Raw genomic sequence first — 19,057 nt, 5'->3', positions numbered from 1 at the left:
TACCAAAATCTCTAGGATATATAGCAAAGGCAGCTCTATGAAAGAAGTTTATATAGGCAGCTACATCAAAAAACAAGAGAGATATTAAATAAATAACCTAACAATGCCTCTCAAGATCTAAAAAACCAAGAACAAATCAAACCCAACAGAAGGAAAGAAATAATAAAAATCAGAGCTGAAATTAATGAAATAAAAACTAAAAGAACAATATGCAGTATCAATGAAAGAAAGCTGGTTCATTGAAATGCTAAGAATGATAAATGCATGACTGATAAACCATTAACCAAACTGACTGCAAGAATGAGAGAGAAGACCTCAATTATTACAAATGGAGATGAACAAGGGGGATACTACAGTAGACACCACTGAAATCTGGAGGATTCTTGTGGACTATTTTGAAAACCTATATTCTAATAAATTGGAGAATCTAGAAAAGATGGAAAAATTTCCTGACATATTATCTACCAAAAATGAATTAAAAGGATATTTTAAAACCTAAATAGATCAAAAATAGTCTATGAGAGTAAGGCAATAAGAAAATGTCTCCCAACAAAGAAAAGCCGAGGACAAGACTGGTTCTCTGGCAAATTTTACCAAACCTTTACAGAACCAACACCATTGTGTCTCAAACCATTCCCGGAGTAGAAAGAGAAAGAAACGTTTCAAAATTACTCTAGGAGTCCAACATTATCCTGATAGCAAAGCCAGACAAGGAAACACCAAAAAATCATAGACCAATATTCTTCATGAACCTGAATGCGAAAACCCTAAATACTTGAAAATCAAATTCAACAACACATGACAATGATCATACACCATGATCAAGTTAGTTTTATTCCAACAGTGGGTGCAAAGATGATTCAAATATGCAAATCAATTAATAAAATATACCACAGAAATAGAATCAAATATAAAGAAACATGTAATCATCTCAATACTTACAGAAGAAGCATCAGATAAAAATCAACATCTCTATGATAAAACCTTGAAGAAATTAGGTATTGATGAGCTGTATCTCAATATAATAAAGGATATATGTGACAAATCCACAGCCAACATTATATTAAATGGGGGAAAACTCAAAGCATTTCCTCTAAAATCAGGTAGAGCAATTAAAAAGAGAAAGAAAATGGATGCAAATAGGTGACAAGAAAGTCAAATTATCCTTCCATGCAGATGATATAATCTTATATTTAGAAGACCCTAAAGGCTCCAACCAAAAGTCTTTTAGAGCTAATAAATTCAGCAAAGTAGCAGAATATAAAATAAACATGAACAATTAATACCATTTCTGTACACCAATAATAAACTGGTTGGGAAAGAATCAGGAAAACAATTTTATTCACAATAGCTTTAAAAAGTACCTAGGAATATACCTGACCAAGAAAGTGAAAGAACTCTATAATAATTTTGGAATACTGAAGAAGGAACTTAAAGAAGGTACCAGAACATGAAAGACCTCCTGTATTCATGATCATTAGAATTAATATTGTTAAAACGATCATTTTACCAAAAACGATCTACAGGTTCAATACAAACCCCATTAAAATTCAATGATATTTTTCACAGAACTAGAAAAAAACAATTCTAAAATTCATAAAGAAACACAAAATACCCAGAATAGTCATAGAAATGTTAAACAAAAAAGGCAAGGCTGGAAGCACCACAAAATCCAATTTCAAATTATACTACAGAGTGATGGTAACCAAGTCAGCATAGTACTGACACAACAATAGATACATAGACCAATCAAATAGAGTAGAGGACAAAGAAACACACAAAAACAGCCATCTAATTCTTGACATAGAGGCCAAAACACATTAGAGAAATGACAGCTACTTTAACAAATGGTGCTGTAAAAACTGGATGTCCCCCTGTAAAAGGTTGAAACTAGATCCTTATCTTTCATCCTGTAGAAAAATCTATTCAAAATGGATCAGAGACCTAGGACTAAGACTTGAAACTTTAAAACTGCTAAAAGAAAACAAGGAAACACTTGAGGCCACAGGTACAGGCGAAGTCTTCCTGGCTAGAACACCAATACCACAGGAAATAATAGCAAGAATCAAGAGATGGTACTACAGCAAATTTTAAAGTTTCTGCACAAGGGAAACAACCAAAAGAGTGAAGAGACACCCTACAGAATGGGAGAAAAATCTTTGCCAACTACTCTTCCTACAGAAGCTTAATATCTTCTAGAATATGTAAGTAACTAAAAAAACCCCTTAATATCAAAAAATCAAATAGGCCAATCAATAAACAGGTTAATGAATTGAACAGACACTTATCAAAAGAAGAAGCACAAATGTCCAATAATTATATGAGAAAATGTGCAGTATCCTCAGCCATCAGCAAAATGCAATCAGCACTACACTGAGATTCCATCTCACCACAGTCAGAATGACCTTCATGGAGGGTACCAAAAACAAAAATAAAAACAAAACACACCCAAACAATAAATACTGACAAAGATGCACAAAAAAATATAGTACCCTTCTACATTTCTGGCAAAAATGTAAATTACAAATTAGTACAGTCACTATGAAAATCAGTATGGAGGTTTCTCAAAATTAAAAATATAACTACTGTATGACCCAGCTTTGGCATGAATCTAGTAGAATGAAAAGTCAGCATACTATAGGGATACCCACATACCCATATTTATTAGGGCACAATTTATAATAGCTAAGATGTGGAACCAGCTTACTAACTATGTGAGGTGAGGGATATATTAATTCACTTGACTACAGTAGTTACCTCACAATGTATATGTATCCCAACACACGATTTTATCTGTAAATTGTACTGAGTAAAAAAATATATCAGCAATAATTCCTAGAAAAAAATTCCTAGAAAAAATGTCTTTACTTCATTTTTGCCTTTTTCAGTTTGTCAGAAGTGAATAGGTGATACCTATCATATATCATTTTCACAATCAGAAAAGCTGCAGACTACTAGTGGTATATGCTATACTTCTTGTCTGAGGCATTATTTGAAGAACACTGATAAATTTAGAAATTACTATAGTTAATTCATCACAATGTATAGGATTCCATAATTATCTTATTTCCTCATTTTATTCTTACATCATCCTTGTAATAAGGTAATAGGCACAACTATGTTCATTTAAAGATGAGATATATAAATTTAACCAATATCAGTTTATTTATCTAAAGTTACACAAACTTTTTATATTTGAAACTGCCCTCCAACTATGACCTAATGTTCTTTGGAAAGTAGTTTCCCACATCAGAGAACATAATCTAAAACAAAAACAAAAAATTTTTACTACCAACAAAAACACCACTTGTTATGACCTGTTACTATATTTGTAAAGATACTTAATAAGTGCTTTCATAACATGAATCCCAAGATAAATTCTTTTGCTAATGTATGTTGCAATTCAGTGCATTACATTGATTGTCTTCAACAGTATACCACATTATATACTGCTCTTACATTTAAAATTACATGTTTAGGTACAACCACTGTGGAAATCAGTATGAAGATACCTCAAAGAACTAGGACTGGAAGTCCCATTTGACCCAGCTATTCCCTTGCTGGGTATCTTCCCCAATTAAAAGAATCATACCATAGTGATATATGTGCACCCATGTTCATAGCAGCACAATTTGTGATAGGTAAAACTTGGAAGCAACCCAACTGCCCATCAACGGGCTACTGGATATATAAAATGTGGGTTTTTTTAATAAAATGGAGTACTACTCAGACATAAAAAATGAGAAATTAGATACATTTATAACTAAATGGATGCACATTGAGGTGATACTCTTAAGTGAAATAAATAGGATACACATGTGTAAATGCCAAATAGTTTCTCTGGTGTGAGAAACTGAAAGTGTAAATAAGGACTAAAAGGTATAATAGATAATGTGAAATTGGAAGAAAAGGGGCAAAGGGGAAGGGGAAGTAGGAGGGGTAGGGGAAAGGAAAGAAGGGAATGGAATTAATATGAGAAAATGGGAAAATGGAAACAAAGTCTTTGTAAATAGGGAGGGAGGGGTTGAAGGGAGGGCAGGGGAAGGGGGAAAACTAAGAACCAAGAGAGATTATGTAAGGGTGCAAATTTCCAATGATGAATGTCATTGTATCGTATACCTAAAATGTACCAATAAAATTCATTAAAAAAAAAAAGAATGATGAGGCCAAGGATTTGGCTCAGTGGTGCTGCTGGCTGCCTTGCAAGTGCAAGGTAATGAATTTGATCCCTGGTACCAAAAAAAAAAAGAATGATGGTGTCACAAAAATGTACCAATAAAATTAATTTTTTAAAACTTACGTGTTTATATTTAGTAGTTAACTTGATTCATTTATACCTACTATATTGAAAGAAAAATAAATATGAACAATAGATAAATCATTTAAAAAACTTACATAGCTTCCGGATTCATTATACAGATAGTTTCTGAACACTGACATTTTGTTGGATCATCATATGCTATACCCAGACTGAGTCCCAGCATCTGAGCGAAAATAACTGAAAATGCTTCCAAAGTTATGCCCTTGGCATACTATAATAACATCAAGGGAAATTCAAAAGAAAGTCATTTCATTGAATATTAGTAAAAATAACACTTTTTTCATTCTGAATATATTTTTTAATCATCTTCCTAAGGATAGAGAGATATGGTTACTTAAGCAAGCAAGAAGCTGAAGTTCTACATAAAACATTCTATTGAGATATAAAACTATTGAGTCAGTGTCAGGCTTTATCATTAATTTAAAATTCAATACCTGAGAAGATTTTTAGGTATATCTGTAACTATATAAAAGAGCAAAAGGGCTAACTTGATGAAGAAATTTTTATCAAACCATAAACTAATGGCTATATGGACCATAATCTTCAATTCACCCAATTTTTTAAATAGCTCTGATATTCATTCAGCATAGTCTATAGGATCTCCTCCCAGCTCATGAAATGATCACATAACCAATTATCTGATACAAGTATATTGTCTGCTTCCTGCTAGGACCACCCATGACACAGTGACGGCTACCAGAACCACTGAAAACAGACTCCCTTGATGGCATTCTTGGATTATGCTGATCACACATTGAAGCAGTACATACATAATTTTTTCCCAAGGAGAAATATAACACTGGTAATTCACTAATGACATCATGACTTTTCAAATTACCACCAAAGTGGGTATTGGATAAGGGACAGGATAAAGTGGAGACTAAGTTTTCAGGAAGATCAGGCCTTTAATTGCTAACACATCCACAGTGATAATAAATATTTTGCAGTCAATTTGCAAAAATGCAAGCCTATGGAGTCCACATGGCCTACAGGATCTTGTTTCAAGATCATCTTAACAGTAAATCCAAAAGAATTGCAGATCCACCTACTATTATTATCCAAATTCCAGAATTATGACTAGAATGTAAGTACTAGCAAAATCCCCATATTGGGCTCCTAACGAATGGAGCAAAAGTTATTATGAGAAGGCCATGGAAAGGCCCAGGCACTGCTCCCAAAATGCTGAATCAAAAATAATATGGTATCCCTGGGGAACTGCATAGCCTACTGCCACTATTAAAGTTTGAAACTCTAGGATTAACAATACATATACCAACATCATTTAACATGCTTGTTTGTCTGGTGTAAAAGCTAAATGAAAGATGAAGAATGATTAAAAATTACTGCAAACTTAATTTTGTAGTGATGGCAACCAAATTGAAGATTCCCGATATGGTAACTTGAGTTGGGTAAATCAACATAGCCTCCAGCAATGGGTATGCAGTAATTGGCTTAGGAATCTCCCCCTTTTTTATTCATCATATGCAAAAACAATCAAAAGTAGCTTGCCTTCAACAAAGAAGTAGTCATAAGGGATCAGTAAGTATATAACATTGCTATATCTTGCCTTATAGCTATACCAACTCTCCTTTTCTTCTCTCCATGATAATATAATCCTGAGAAAATTTGTCTTTATAGCCCACATATCGTGTTGGTCCCAAAGAGATGGTAATAGTATTTTTTAGACCTACTGCACAGGAAGTAGCAAGCATCACAAATGTTTTAATAAATTACATGCACGCTAGAGAGTAGGAGATGAATATAGCATTTCAGTAACCTACCAGAGTAGTCAAGTTCCTAGGGGTGCAGTGATCTGGGACATATCAAGACATCCCTTCTGAAGTTAGGCACCACTGTATGTACTTTGTATAGGCCACTGTATCAAAACGGGAAGTATAGGCTTGGTAGCCTTATTGCATATTAGAGTCAACATATAACATGTTTGGACAAACTGCTCCATTAATGTGCCAGTTATTCCACAAAACTCCTGACTTGACACTTAGCCCAGTAAAGGTTAAAAACTTAACCATGAGACACTGTGTGACTTTAAGCAGAATATCTCACCCTGGGGTAGATGTTAGCTCTTCCACAAAACGTAAAGATGGATGCTCACAGCAGTATTCTATAGAAAGGTTTAGAAACAACAGATGAACTGCACACGTAGGAGTCTCAAACTCCCAGGGAATCATATACCTTTGCTGTTTCTCCCACAACTTAATTCCTCTTTATGCACTGAATAAAAACTCATAGTTAAGAAAAGGAAAAAGCATGGGTCAGTCTATATGTGGGGCAGCAGGAAGTGGGTATTTGAGCCTTACTCAACTGAGCAAGTGGAAGCTGAGCATGCCAGTTACTTGGAAGGCTGGGATAAAAGCACTGCGAACTTGAGGCCAGACTGGGTAATACAGTGAGACTCCCATATCGAAAAGAAAAACAAAAGAGCAAGCAGACATAAGTTCAAGCAATACCTCTGTTGTTCATGTTACTTAAAAGCAGAGATAGCCTGAGGTAATGATTCATGGACAGTCAAAAAGAACTGGCTGACTGACCACCAACTCAGGACAATTTCTTGGTAACAAGGAAGTCTAGGGGAACGATATGGAGCTGGACTTCTGAGAACGAAGACAGACTGAAAATACTCATATTCTTTTACATGATACTCACTGTAGAAGAGATTCAAAAATCAGGTCATCAAGATCTACTGCCTGCATTTCAGTCATATTTGTTCTTTCCAGACACCTCAGTGCTTACTCAAAAGGCTTGTGTATACAAATGTCCTATGCCTGCAGAGATGAAGGCTTTACATGGCTTTGTACACAAATAAGCATCCTACCTGACATTAAAAAAGGGCAGTGATGAGCCCCCACTATGGCACTACATTGGATCAGCAAGTAGTGCTGGATATAAGTTTATTACACCAGATCATTCATTTACTGAAAGAGCAATGATTGGTCCACACATGCTCTGGGCATGGATTTTCCTTGGCAGCCTGCATCGTTTCTATCAGCACCACATTCTTAGAACCACAGACTGTTTTCTACATCACCACACAAAAGCAGTACAGACTAAGGTCACATTGTGTGATATAATTTTCAAAGAGGTAGGTTCATTATCCACACAGGATTTACTAATCACATGTCTTATAATCCAGGAGCACCTGGCTTAACAGAGCGATATAATGGTCTCACTTGTGGCACCAGCTTAAAGACAGTTTCTTGAGAGGTGGGGATGATGTCAATAATGATTTAAAACTTATCCTAAAACAGCAGCCAGAACTCAGTGTCATATCCTCCCTATCCAGTAGGCATAAATCTGAAAACAGAGGAGGAAGAGATGACAAGAGTGGTGCCTTTCACTATAAAATCAAAGAAACTATGGATGGAGTTTTTATTTTCTGTTTTGCGGACACTGAATTCAATATACAATATTTAGGTACCAGTACCTGGGGGCAGAATGATCTCAAAAGGGAGCATACTCTCAGTCCCATTAAATTAGGTTAGAATTTTCATGACCATTTTAGCCTTTGTACTAAAGCTACAACTATCAGGTGAACCTTTCCAAATAATGTTTCACTCTTTATTATATTAAACACTTTTCTCCTTTACACTTCATGCCAAGAACTTTACAAACTGACACATATGCACACATACCCTCATCCCTGTGGCAATCATTACCCTTCTCTGTTCTCTTTACCAGAAACTATTATTGTAGTGGTTTACTTATCTTTTAAATTATATTAAATGTATGTTAAATACTGGTGCGGGGTGGGGGGGGGTGTGGGACGGTTTCTTCCACTAACCATTATGATTCTGAGACTCATTTGCATGTTTGTGTGGAGCAGTACTTCACACAGTTTTATTACTGGTAAACTATTGCATTACCTAAAGATAGCACACTTTACATATCTATTACTCTTGATGGACATTTTAGGTGTTCCTAATTTCATCCTGTTAGAAACAATGTTCCCATGAATATTCTTTTAATACACATATCTACCTATTTCTGAACTTACAAAGGAAATTGTTGGATCTCAGGAAATGTCCACATTTACTTTTAGTAGATACTACTGGTTTTTCTAAAGTAATTATAGCAGTTTCCACTTCCACAGGTAACACAGTGTTACCTTTCTAGTATCATTTCTGGTGGGTTCTGAGAAACTATTTCATTAAGATTTAACTTCCATTTAATTTTTTATTAGTACACATTTGCAGTACATAGTGATTACAGTCATCATGGGGAGTTGGTACACATACGTGATCTATCGGCATTCTTTTTTTTAATCTCTTTCCCCTCCCTTTCCTCCTCCTTCCATCTCTTTTCCATTTTGCAAAAAGATCTCTCTCACTTTTCCTGTTATCTTTTATTTTGTTCTACTATAATTTATTTATTTTTGAGTTTCTTGGATAAGAGAAATAAGTTTAAGTGTCTGATTTATTTCACTTAACAAGTTATCCTTTTTCCTGAAAACTGGATACCCCAGTTTGTGAAACATTTCTTTAAATATCTTGTCCATTTTTCTATTATGATAGTCTTCTATTTTATTGCTTTGTAGGAGTGCTTCATGCATTTGATATATGAGTCATTGTCAGCCATGCATTGCAAATGTTTTTATCACTCTATTGTTTATCTCTTCACTTTCTTCATATTTTTTCATAAACAGAATTTCCTAAGTTTAATGTGGTCCAATTTTAGCCAATTTTTTTCATATGATTAGCGATTTTTGTGTTCATTTTAAGAAACCTTTCCCTACCTTTAAAAAGACATGAGGCTGTGTTGGTTTTTTAGCATTCGGAACGTCTTTATTTGACTTTAACATGTAGATCTATTGTCTACCTAGGTAACACATTTTGTATAGGTCCAGGTCACACGAAAATTTTGTCAAAGAGACTACAAAGTCATCACTGCAAAACAAATAAACAAAAAAGTACCACATGCCTATACAATTTTCTGTTTCTGAACTCTGTTCTGCTCCATTGGCCTATTTCTCTATCTGTGTATCTTTCACTGTAGTAATTACTAAAGCCTTATCAATTTTAATATTAACTATAAAACATCCCTCCATTTTATTATTCTACAAACTTATCATGGCTTTGTAAAACTATAACCATAACTAATTCGTGAAAGTCTCTCTCTTTGTGTCTCTTCCTATGGCTTTATTCTAAACCTAGTCTCAGTCACTCATTTCTTTTCTTTATTAAGTTTATTGGTACATTTTAGATATATATTACAATCACTTTCATCATTAGGAATTTGTAGCTGTACATGATATATCTTGGTTCTTTTTTTTCCCCGTTCCCTTTCCCTTCCTTCCACCCCTCCTTATTTACAAAAAACTTTGTTTCCATTTTTCCTTCTTTTCTTATATTTTTTCTTTCCCTTCTTTCCACTACCACCCCCACTTCCCCTTCCCCTTCAGCCACTCATTTCTAAGTCCACACTCTAGGCCAGGCCAACTAACCTTTGAACAATAATCATAAGTCCTCCATCATCTCTGATATTGCATATCACACCCTGATCACCTGTTTTTTTTAATCACCCCCTAGCTCCTCAATTCCAACAATCTACATAAAAAGAAGCACATCCAAGTAATTGCTCCTACCACACGTCACTGTTCCTAACTTCTTTACTCCTTTTGCTCCTCCTTCAGCAGTTCAAATTTCTTTATACACACCTCAATTTCCTTGGTATCCTTTCATTTTATAAAAATTTGACAAAATTACAATATCTCAATCAAAATGCTAAGGTAGAAAAATGTTAGAAATAAGATTCTATTTCTATCCATATTATCAGTCAACTGTGGAAGCAAAACAAAAATCTTTTTATTAATAAGACAACTCAGTGTTATTCAAGCATACACAGTGGTTAAAAACAAAAAACTTTACAATTATCCTAGAAAAAAACAGTAAATAATTCCAAGAAAAGAAAAATGAGGTTTAATATTTTTGTGGCTGTTGATTCTGTCCATAAGAAGTAAAAGAAAAAATTTAAATGTTCCATTAGATCCTGATATCTGTGATGCTCTCCTTTGAGCATCAGAGCATTATTGCAATAAGAAATATTTATTTCTTTATTCCATATAGAATCTTTATATATTCATAATACTATAAAATAGTACTTATTAATTTAACTTTTTCATCAACATATAGACAAAGTACAAAATTCATTTAGTCTAAATTAAAGAATTCATATATCTTGATAATGAAAATTATAATAAAGTTTGAGTATCGGAAATAAAAATCTGTGTTGCAAAATTCCTGTTTTCTAAAAGAGACCAAGACAGCGACAGCACCATAAATAGAAGGACATGAAGTAGAACATGCAAATCATAATACTGAATGGTAAAATGACAGATTATATAAAGTTTCTTATATGTTCCTATATGTACATAATAAATTTGACATGGTTAATATAAATTGCTGTGTAATTTCAAAATTATATAGTGCTTTCAGTTACTATTTCAAAAGTATTATTTTGGTGGAAAATGGATCAAGGATTTTCACAACCTTCAATAATCCACTAATTTTAGCATTAACTTTATATATAACATTTATAAGTATTGTAAATATTTAAAATACAGTTGATTCAAATATGTTAAATGCATGTAACAACTTCCAAAATAAACCTCAAAACAAATTTCATCATCATACAATGTTAATATGTACTAATAAAAAACACAGATGTAAATAATGGCATCATAAAAAGTTTTAATTACTCTGATTGAGAAGTTTGAATATTATAAATTTTTCTTTATTTGTAGTCTTCAGCTTTTTCACCTGTAACAGTACTTTGATAGCTTTATGCCTAAGAGCAAAACACCATTTTATTTATAGAAATTTTCTTATAAATAATTTTTCATGATACACTATTCTATATTTCAAGGAATGCATATATATTGATGATTTTTTTCTCCCATTTTAACTTCCAAATATAGCTGACTGCACTTGACACTTCTATAAAATATTATTCCTTTCACATACTTCAAAATTTAAATGGTAATGGAAAACAAATGCAATTTCTAAGTCCAAACAGCATAAAATACATGCTAACAACTTGGGTAATTTTTGAATGTGTTAATTTCTTTAAAAAGAGATTAAATAATTACATACCACTGTAACTCCTGCAGAATAATGGGTAACACACATTTTTCCAGGAAATGTTGCTCCCACATAATCTGGATAATCTCTATAACTAAATAAACAAATAAATATACATTTAGAATTAATTTTAACAAACCATCTAAATGTGAGAATTCCTGCTAATTTAAGTCTTTGGTTCATAAAATGCTAATCTAATGCTAATCCTTAATTGTTTCAAGAAAACATTCTTAACTAAAGTGGACTAATACTTTTGATTTTTAAGCATATTCAATAGATCTAAGTCTTTGATGGCTTTACTGTTCTCAGTACATTTTGTTAAGGTTACCAAAGCCTTTGCTCCATCATTTTGATTAAAAAAATGCTCTTGAAAGACACCAATAAAGTTTTAATGCATGGACAGGAACGTGCCACCTGCATGTAGAAAAATTCAAGTTTCTCATGGGAATGACTTTATTATTTCACAGATAAATATTATTATGTAGCTTTAAGAACCTATATAAATACTCATATACTCAACACTAGTCAAAGCTTTACACCAATTACCCCATTTGATTTTCAAAACAAATGATATTTTGTTATTATTTAATAAAACTGAAATAAATACTATTTTTCTACACTAAAACAACCAAACATAAGCTGGAAAAATATAAGTATCTCATATATGTTATATACATGTAAGAAAATGCTGCATTAAAACTGAATATTTAATATGCACTAGTAAAAATATATCTCAAAAAAGCTGAATCCAAAAATATATAATATCATATTACATAATGAAGATAAAAGCTCTTGAAGGTATTTAATTTAAAATATAATTATTATAAATGCAATAAAATAGTAACTTATTTTAAAAGATGGGAAAGGGATGCTGGACATAGCTATTCAATATAACAATTATTTCCAGTAGATATGATTCTTTTAATTCCTTTGGAAAGACACCCAGCAGGGGAATAGCTGGGTCAAATGGGACCTCTAATCCTAATTTTTTGAGGTATCTCCATACTGATTTCCACAGTGGTTGCACCAGTCTACACTCCCACCAACAGTGGAGAAGAGTTCCTTTTTTCCCACAGCCCTGACAGTATTTGTTATTGGTTGATTTCATGATTTTCATGACAGTAGCTTTGAAGTATAGTTTCAAGTTGAGGATTGTGAAGAAGAAAGGGCAGAATGGGAACTACATGGTAAGCATTGGTTTGTCTCAAAGACATTTTTTGGAAGTAGGGAGTACATGGATTTGTCATTACAAATACAAAACTTAAAAGAAGACAATATATGGGCTAATAATTAGATATTGTTATTATGGTTAATCCAATTTTTGCATCCAAACTCCAAAAATCAGTCAGTTCAAAACAGGTAAAATTAGTCTAAATTGACTTTTAATTAAGAAATTATGGTTATGAAAAAATCAAAAACCATAAATAATAAATATAGACAAGTACTTAGCTAGAAAATGAAAGAAGGTCAACGTTTAATAAAAGGACAGAATTGTTTCAGAAACAAAGACAAAAATCCTCAACAAGATACTGGCCAACAGGCTGTAACAAATCATTAAAAGATCATACATCATGATGAAGTTGGTTTCAAAAAGTCCAACCTTTTTGATCATTAGAGAAATGCAAATTCATATAATACTGAGATTCCACCTTACTCCAGAAAAAATGGCTATCATCAAGAACTCAAAATATTAAATGCTCTCAAATTTGTAGAGATAAATTGTTGGTGGGAATGTAAACCGTTACAACCATGATGGAAATCAATGGAGATGACTCAAAAAACAAAAAATATTCCATTTCACCTAGCTATACCTCTTCTATATATCTTCCCAAAAGACTTAAAGACATCATATTAGAGAGCCACACATGCCCATGATTATAGCAATCTAAATCATAATAGCTTAAACATGGAGGTGGCCTATATGCCCATCAACACTCGAATGAATACAGAGAATTCATACGTATGGATTATTACTCAGCCATGAAGAAGGACAGATTTGAGTCATTTGTAGGAAAATGGATGCATCTTGAGTAAATAATGCTAAGTGAAGTAAATCAGACACAGAAGGTTAAGTATCATACAGTTTCTCTTACATGAGAAACCCAAATTATAAATAATTTAAAGATTAAAATAACAGATAGATGATAGGAAACAGACCTTGTGGAGACAGAAAGGGGATCTGGAGTTGAGAAGAGAAGGGAAGGGGGATGAGAATGTAAAAAAGTATCAAGACATCATATGTATATGTAAAATCCTCCATGATAAATGCATTTATTATGCATTCTAAACATGCACTAATAAAAATTATTTTACTTTAAATGTAATTTAGTTTTCATTTTATTGGTACATGCTTGCAGGACATAATGATTATATTCCTCATAGGGAAGTGGCACATGTTCATAACACATCTAAACACTTTCTTCATCCCTGTCCTTTCTTCTCCCTCCATCCCTTGGTTCCCTTCCCTTTTGCAAAAGCTGTCTCCTTACTTCCTATTATCTACTTTTTATTTTGCTCTTTGTTTATACTTTGGGTTTCTCATATAAAAGAAAACATGTTGTATTTAAGCTTGTGTTGTCTGATGTATCTTATTTAACATTATAGCTTCAAAGTGCACCCATTTTCCTACAAATGACCCAAGTTTATCTTTCATTACAGCAGAGTCACACTCTACATTTACACACAAAAAACTTTTTATTTTTTAAATTTTTTTAGTTATATTTCAATTTATTTCCATGTAAATTGGTTGCAACATGTTGAGTTAGTACAAAGAATTATAAAAAGATAATTAAATGCATTGAAAAATATAAAAAATAAGTGCAGCGTATTAAACTACATGGTTTTTAACTAAAAGTCTTTGGATTGTGAAACCACCACTTAACTCCCTATTTGAAATCTGGCAACAAACTTACTCCATAAAGCATATCCTATATTGAATTAGATCATCATCCCACAGAATACAAAATGTACATTTCTAGGCACATGTATGTTCAACAACATACCAACAAATTTTGGTAACTACTCCATGTCAAACATTATTAATACTGGGTATTAACCCAATAATGTTTTTATTTAAAAAGAAAGATCTCTTTCCTCATTACATTATGCATTTATAGAGGAGAGATCTTTCAAATAAATTACTGCAAAGTGCTTTAAGCTAAACCTTATAACACTTGAATTATATAATTGGGGGCAAATAACCTTTAAAGTGAAAGACAAATGGAAAATTTAGGAACATTTAATTTACATAAATATAATGTTAATAGTCTATTCTTGGTTACATATTTTAGACTTAATTTATATATGTCACTATAGTAGGCCCTTAAAATGCTTATAGGTCAGCTTTAATTTTTTCCAATTTTATTTTACCATAAAAAGTAATATGTAAGTAGGTTATCATACAAAAATAAGATGATCCCATGAAAATAGTTTAGCGTCATTCTAGAAACATTAAAAAAATCTTTTTAAATGGAGGCATTATAACAATTTTTTCAAGTGTGAATAGAATAAAAGGATTTTTATTCTAAAAGAGAAAGGCAAATCTTTTAAAAATCTCAAATGCAGAAGATAAAAATTCTTAAAAAAATATTAGCAAACTGTGTCTGGCAATTGAGAGATGACATGATATCATAGTTTAGTTGTGTTTATTCCAGAAATGCAAGCTTTGTTAAAACAACCAATGTAATTTGCTCCATTAAAAGCAAAACTACATCAGTGTCACATGAAGTGGATATGAGTTGAAAATAATTGACAGACCCTAAAATAAATACTACACTGATGACAAAAAAAATCATTTGATAAAATGTAACATTTATTAATGATTCTAAAAATCTTTTACAACATAAAAAGTAGAAGGGAAAAAACACCTGGATTTGATTAATAGCTTCTATACCAGCTTTATCACATATACTGTCCCTAATTAAATACAGAATTTTTTTTTTTTGGATCAAGAAAGACAAAAAGATATTGGCAATCACAATCTATATCCACTATAATTTTGGTATCTTCAGCAAAAGGAGTAAGGCAATCAATAGCATAAGTAGTAGATACAAAGAAATAACACATCATAATTTTCAAATAATATGCTTATGCATGCAAAATAAGAAAATCTCAACATATAACACCGTAATTTTAAAACATGTATTTATACAATACAAAGAGAAGATTCTAGTGTAAACTATAGACTTTATTTAGTTTACAACCATATGTCAATATTGTAGCAAAACTACAATACCAATGTTAACAATAGGTGAAACTGCAGGGGTTGGGAAGAGACAGTGCATGGAAACTCTTCCTACCTTCTGTTTATTCACCTGCAAACTAAAACTGCTCTGATATATAAAGTCTATTAATTGAAAAATGGAATTTAGTAGTTATGAAAATTAGTTGCATGTTTATATATTTTTAAAAATATATTAGAACATAGAAAACATTTTCACATAAGCACAAAAACTCAGCAATCTAGAAATATCAAAATTATGTATATGATCTCTGCAGAAAACTATGTAGATTTCCCAAGAGATTTTGAGAATGCTTTTTAAAAATGGAGGAATTTATCATAATTATTCATTGGAATGCAACATAATAAGCACACATAGAATACTCAGCATTGTAAATACTTCAGTTCATCTAAACTGACATATACATTCACTTTAATCCCTTTAATAACCCTGACAGGTTGCTTATGAGACCAGGCAAACATTTCACAGAAGTGCTTATAAAATTGGTGGAAAAAGTGGCTATCCACATGTCAGAAAAGAAAATTGCACCAGTTTTTTTTATATTATATAGAAATAATTGAATTTATGCCTATAATAAAACTTATAAAGATGAATAATATTAATCATTAAAAGCTAGTAAACTAAAATATAGAACAAGGAGAGACCCTTTCACCATACATAAAATTCAGAAGTAAGAAAGAAAACTAAGAAATGTAGACATATAAAGTGCAAAAGTTTTCATGGAGCAAAAGAAAAAAATCTACAGGTGTAGGAAAATAATTTGCAATGAGGATAAACAAAATCTAAAGATTCAGTACATTCTTACAAAGTAAAAGCAAATAGTCAAATGCCATAAAAAGGCAATTACAGAAGAACAGATGCAAATGATCGAAACCACATGAAAAGATGCTCAAATCCACTAGTCATCAGAAAAAGGAAATTAAAATGTTAATGACATTAATTTAAATCCATCAGACTGGCAAAAATGAAGAGTAGCAACATTTAGTGCTGTCTGATAAGTAAAGGAAAAATTAATCTCTCACATGCAAAGGGAAATATCAACATGCCACCTTTAACATACATAGATACATACAAAGATAAATACATAAGTACATATAAATATAAAAATCTTTGTTGATTATCACTAACAAATCTAATATGAACATGCTTAGAAATATAGAATGATAACTTGTCATCCTAAAACTAACATTTAAAAGTAATGCAGAAAAAATTTAGGATAAAATACTTGTAAGTAAAGTTATCAAATTTTTTATTATATTTATAATCAAAATATAAAGTCAACAAGAAAAAGCCCATCTTTATTTAGTCATTTAGTGTCTCGGCTCTGAAATTAGAAACTGAGTTCAAACTCTGGATGCACCATCACATGCAACCGCCCTGAGGTAGCTTAACCTCCTGAAATCTAAATGTCTTCATTTATAAACGTTTGACAAGCTTAATAGTCAATGTTGGTAATTTTTTATTGCCTGACAATAAAAAAGAGACCACAAGACTTCAATAAATAGCATAATAAATAAAGTGTGACTCATAGCCATGAATAACATTTCCCTAAATTAATCTACATCATTATCAGAGATCTATGTTTTCTTTCTAGAAATACTGAAACATTATTCTTACATGAATAAGTATGCAACATCATGAGACCTTAGGGTAAGATAAGACTTTTTCCATTCTAAAAACTTTTGCAATAATTCATGTGCCTCACCAACTGTAGAAATCTTATTTTTATCTGACCACATCTCCAATGATGACAACACAACAATCACTTTAAGTTGTGTAAACAGCTAGAAACAGAAAAAATAAATAGATGGGAAATCAATCATTATGTCACTTTATAATAACCTAGAAATTATTTCCGTATTATTATAAATTTACACTCAATTTATATGAATGAATTAATTATTCAGAAACACCAGGTCAAGAAAATAAAAATGATAATTTCAAAACTAAAAAAATCTGATGTGAAAAGGAAAATACTTACTGAGTTTACAAGGTTTATCATTTCAATGACTTTGTTTGTTATGGTCATGTTATCAGAGCCCAAGTAATCATACTGAAAAACAGATTTAATTTTACATTTAAATACAGTTTATCATATAACATTTTGAAAGTTACTCTTTATCTACTGGCTGATTTGGGATTGAATGGTTCAAAATTAAACATTAGCAAATAAAAAGAAATATGAGGTGGATCATTTGTATTCTTAATAGTAATGTAAAATGATACAGTCCCTTTGGAAAATAGTTTGGCAGCTTCTTATAAAACAAATATTGGACTTACTACATGACACATCTTTCACACATATGGACATTTATCGCAAAGAAATAGAAGCTGATGCACAATAAGGGCACAAGAACATCCCTAACATGTATTTTTGGCCACAGTGGCCAAAAATGAACATTCTTTAAGTGATTAAATGGTTTAAAAAGTAGTACATTCATTCCGTGGAATATTACCCTGCAATGAAGAGAAAATGAACCACTTACATATAGATAAAATTAGACCGATTTGGGTTACTTGGCTTTTCACTTTGCACATGTGTACATTATGCTACGATAGGCCAGCAAGAAGAATGAAATCTTCCCACTGTCCTCTCACTATGGATAATTACACATTTACACAAACTATTTAAAAGCAGTGAGAAAGAAGACATACCAAAGCTTTGTCCACCACAATATGCATTTCTAGATAAAGAGGGAACAGGTCTGGAGCATGTGATTCTTCCTATAAAAAAAAAAAAAGAAGATGTAAAACTTGAAATTTCTTATAATTTGTTTATTCTGCACTCATTTTAAATTTAGTTTTTTTTAAATATATACTAATTACACTCATCATGGGGACCTGGTACATGCACATAACAAATCTTAATTCTTTTTCTAGTCCCCTTTTCTTCCCCCCCCCCCACCTCTTGATCCCTTTCCCTTTTGCAAAAGATCCATCTCCCTGTTTCTTATTATCTTTTATTTTGCTCTATAATTTATGTATATTTTGGGTTTCTAAGAGAAATCATGTGATATTTAATATTGTATGTCTGATTAATTTCACTCAATATTATGGTTTCAAGGTGCATCCATTTTCCTACAAATGACTCAAGTTTCTCCCTTTTTGTGGCAGAACAGTACTCCCATTGTGTATAAATATCACATTTTCTTTATCCATTCATGTGTTGATAGATATAAAGCCACTTCCATGATTTAGATATTATGAGTTGTGCTACAAACATGGCTATGCATGGATCACTGAACAAGTACAAATTGTCAATAAATAAATGCAAAAATATTTCTCTGGTCACTACAGAAATACAAATTAAAATAACACTGAAATTCCTTCTTACTACATAAAGAATGGCTATCATTAATAAATCAAATAGTAACAAATGCTGGTGAGGCTGAAGGGGAAAA

General features: G+C 31.9%; 1 protein-coding gene across 1 annotated transcript in view; it reads right to left on the bottom strand.

Moving 5' to 3' along the window:
- The window catches only part of LOC101719058 (disintegrin and metalloproteinase domain-containing protein 32), a 147,220-nt gene that overhangs the window by 82,646 nt on the left and 45,517 nt on the right, over positions 1-19,057 (bottom strand). Inside the window, exons 8-12 of the mRNA XM_087217354.1 lie at positions 18,312-18,376; positions 17,638-17,709; positions 17,274-17,440; positions 11,428-11,509; positions 4,396-4,532 (exon numbers count right to left, since the gene is read on the bottom strand). Coding sequence (XP_087073480.1) covers positions 4,396-4,532; positions 11,428-11,509; positions 17,274-17,440; positions 17,638-17,709; positions 18,312-18,376 — 523 coding nt within the window. The remainder of the gene's footprint in view (positions 1-4,395; positions 4,533-11,427; positions 11,510-17,273; positions 17,441-17,637; positions 17,710-18,311; positions 18,377-19,057) is intronic.

The sequence above is a fragment of the Heterocephalus glaber genome, unplaced genomic scaffold (genome assembly GCF_053883595.1).
Source record: "Heterocephalus glaber isolate CG9 unplaced genomic scaffold, H.glaber_assembly_v1.0 deba00001461, whole genome shotgun sequence".
Taxonomy (NCBI): Eukaryota; Metazoa; Chordata; class Mammalia; order Rodentia; family Bathyergidae; genus Heterocephalus; species Heterocephalus glaber.
The sequence above is the reverse complement of the archived record's forward strand: the minus strand, read 5'-3'. Positions and strand labels throughout refer to the sequence as shown.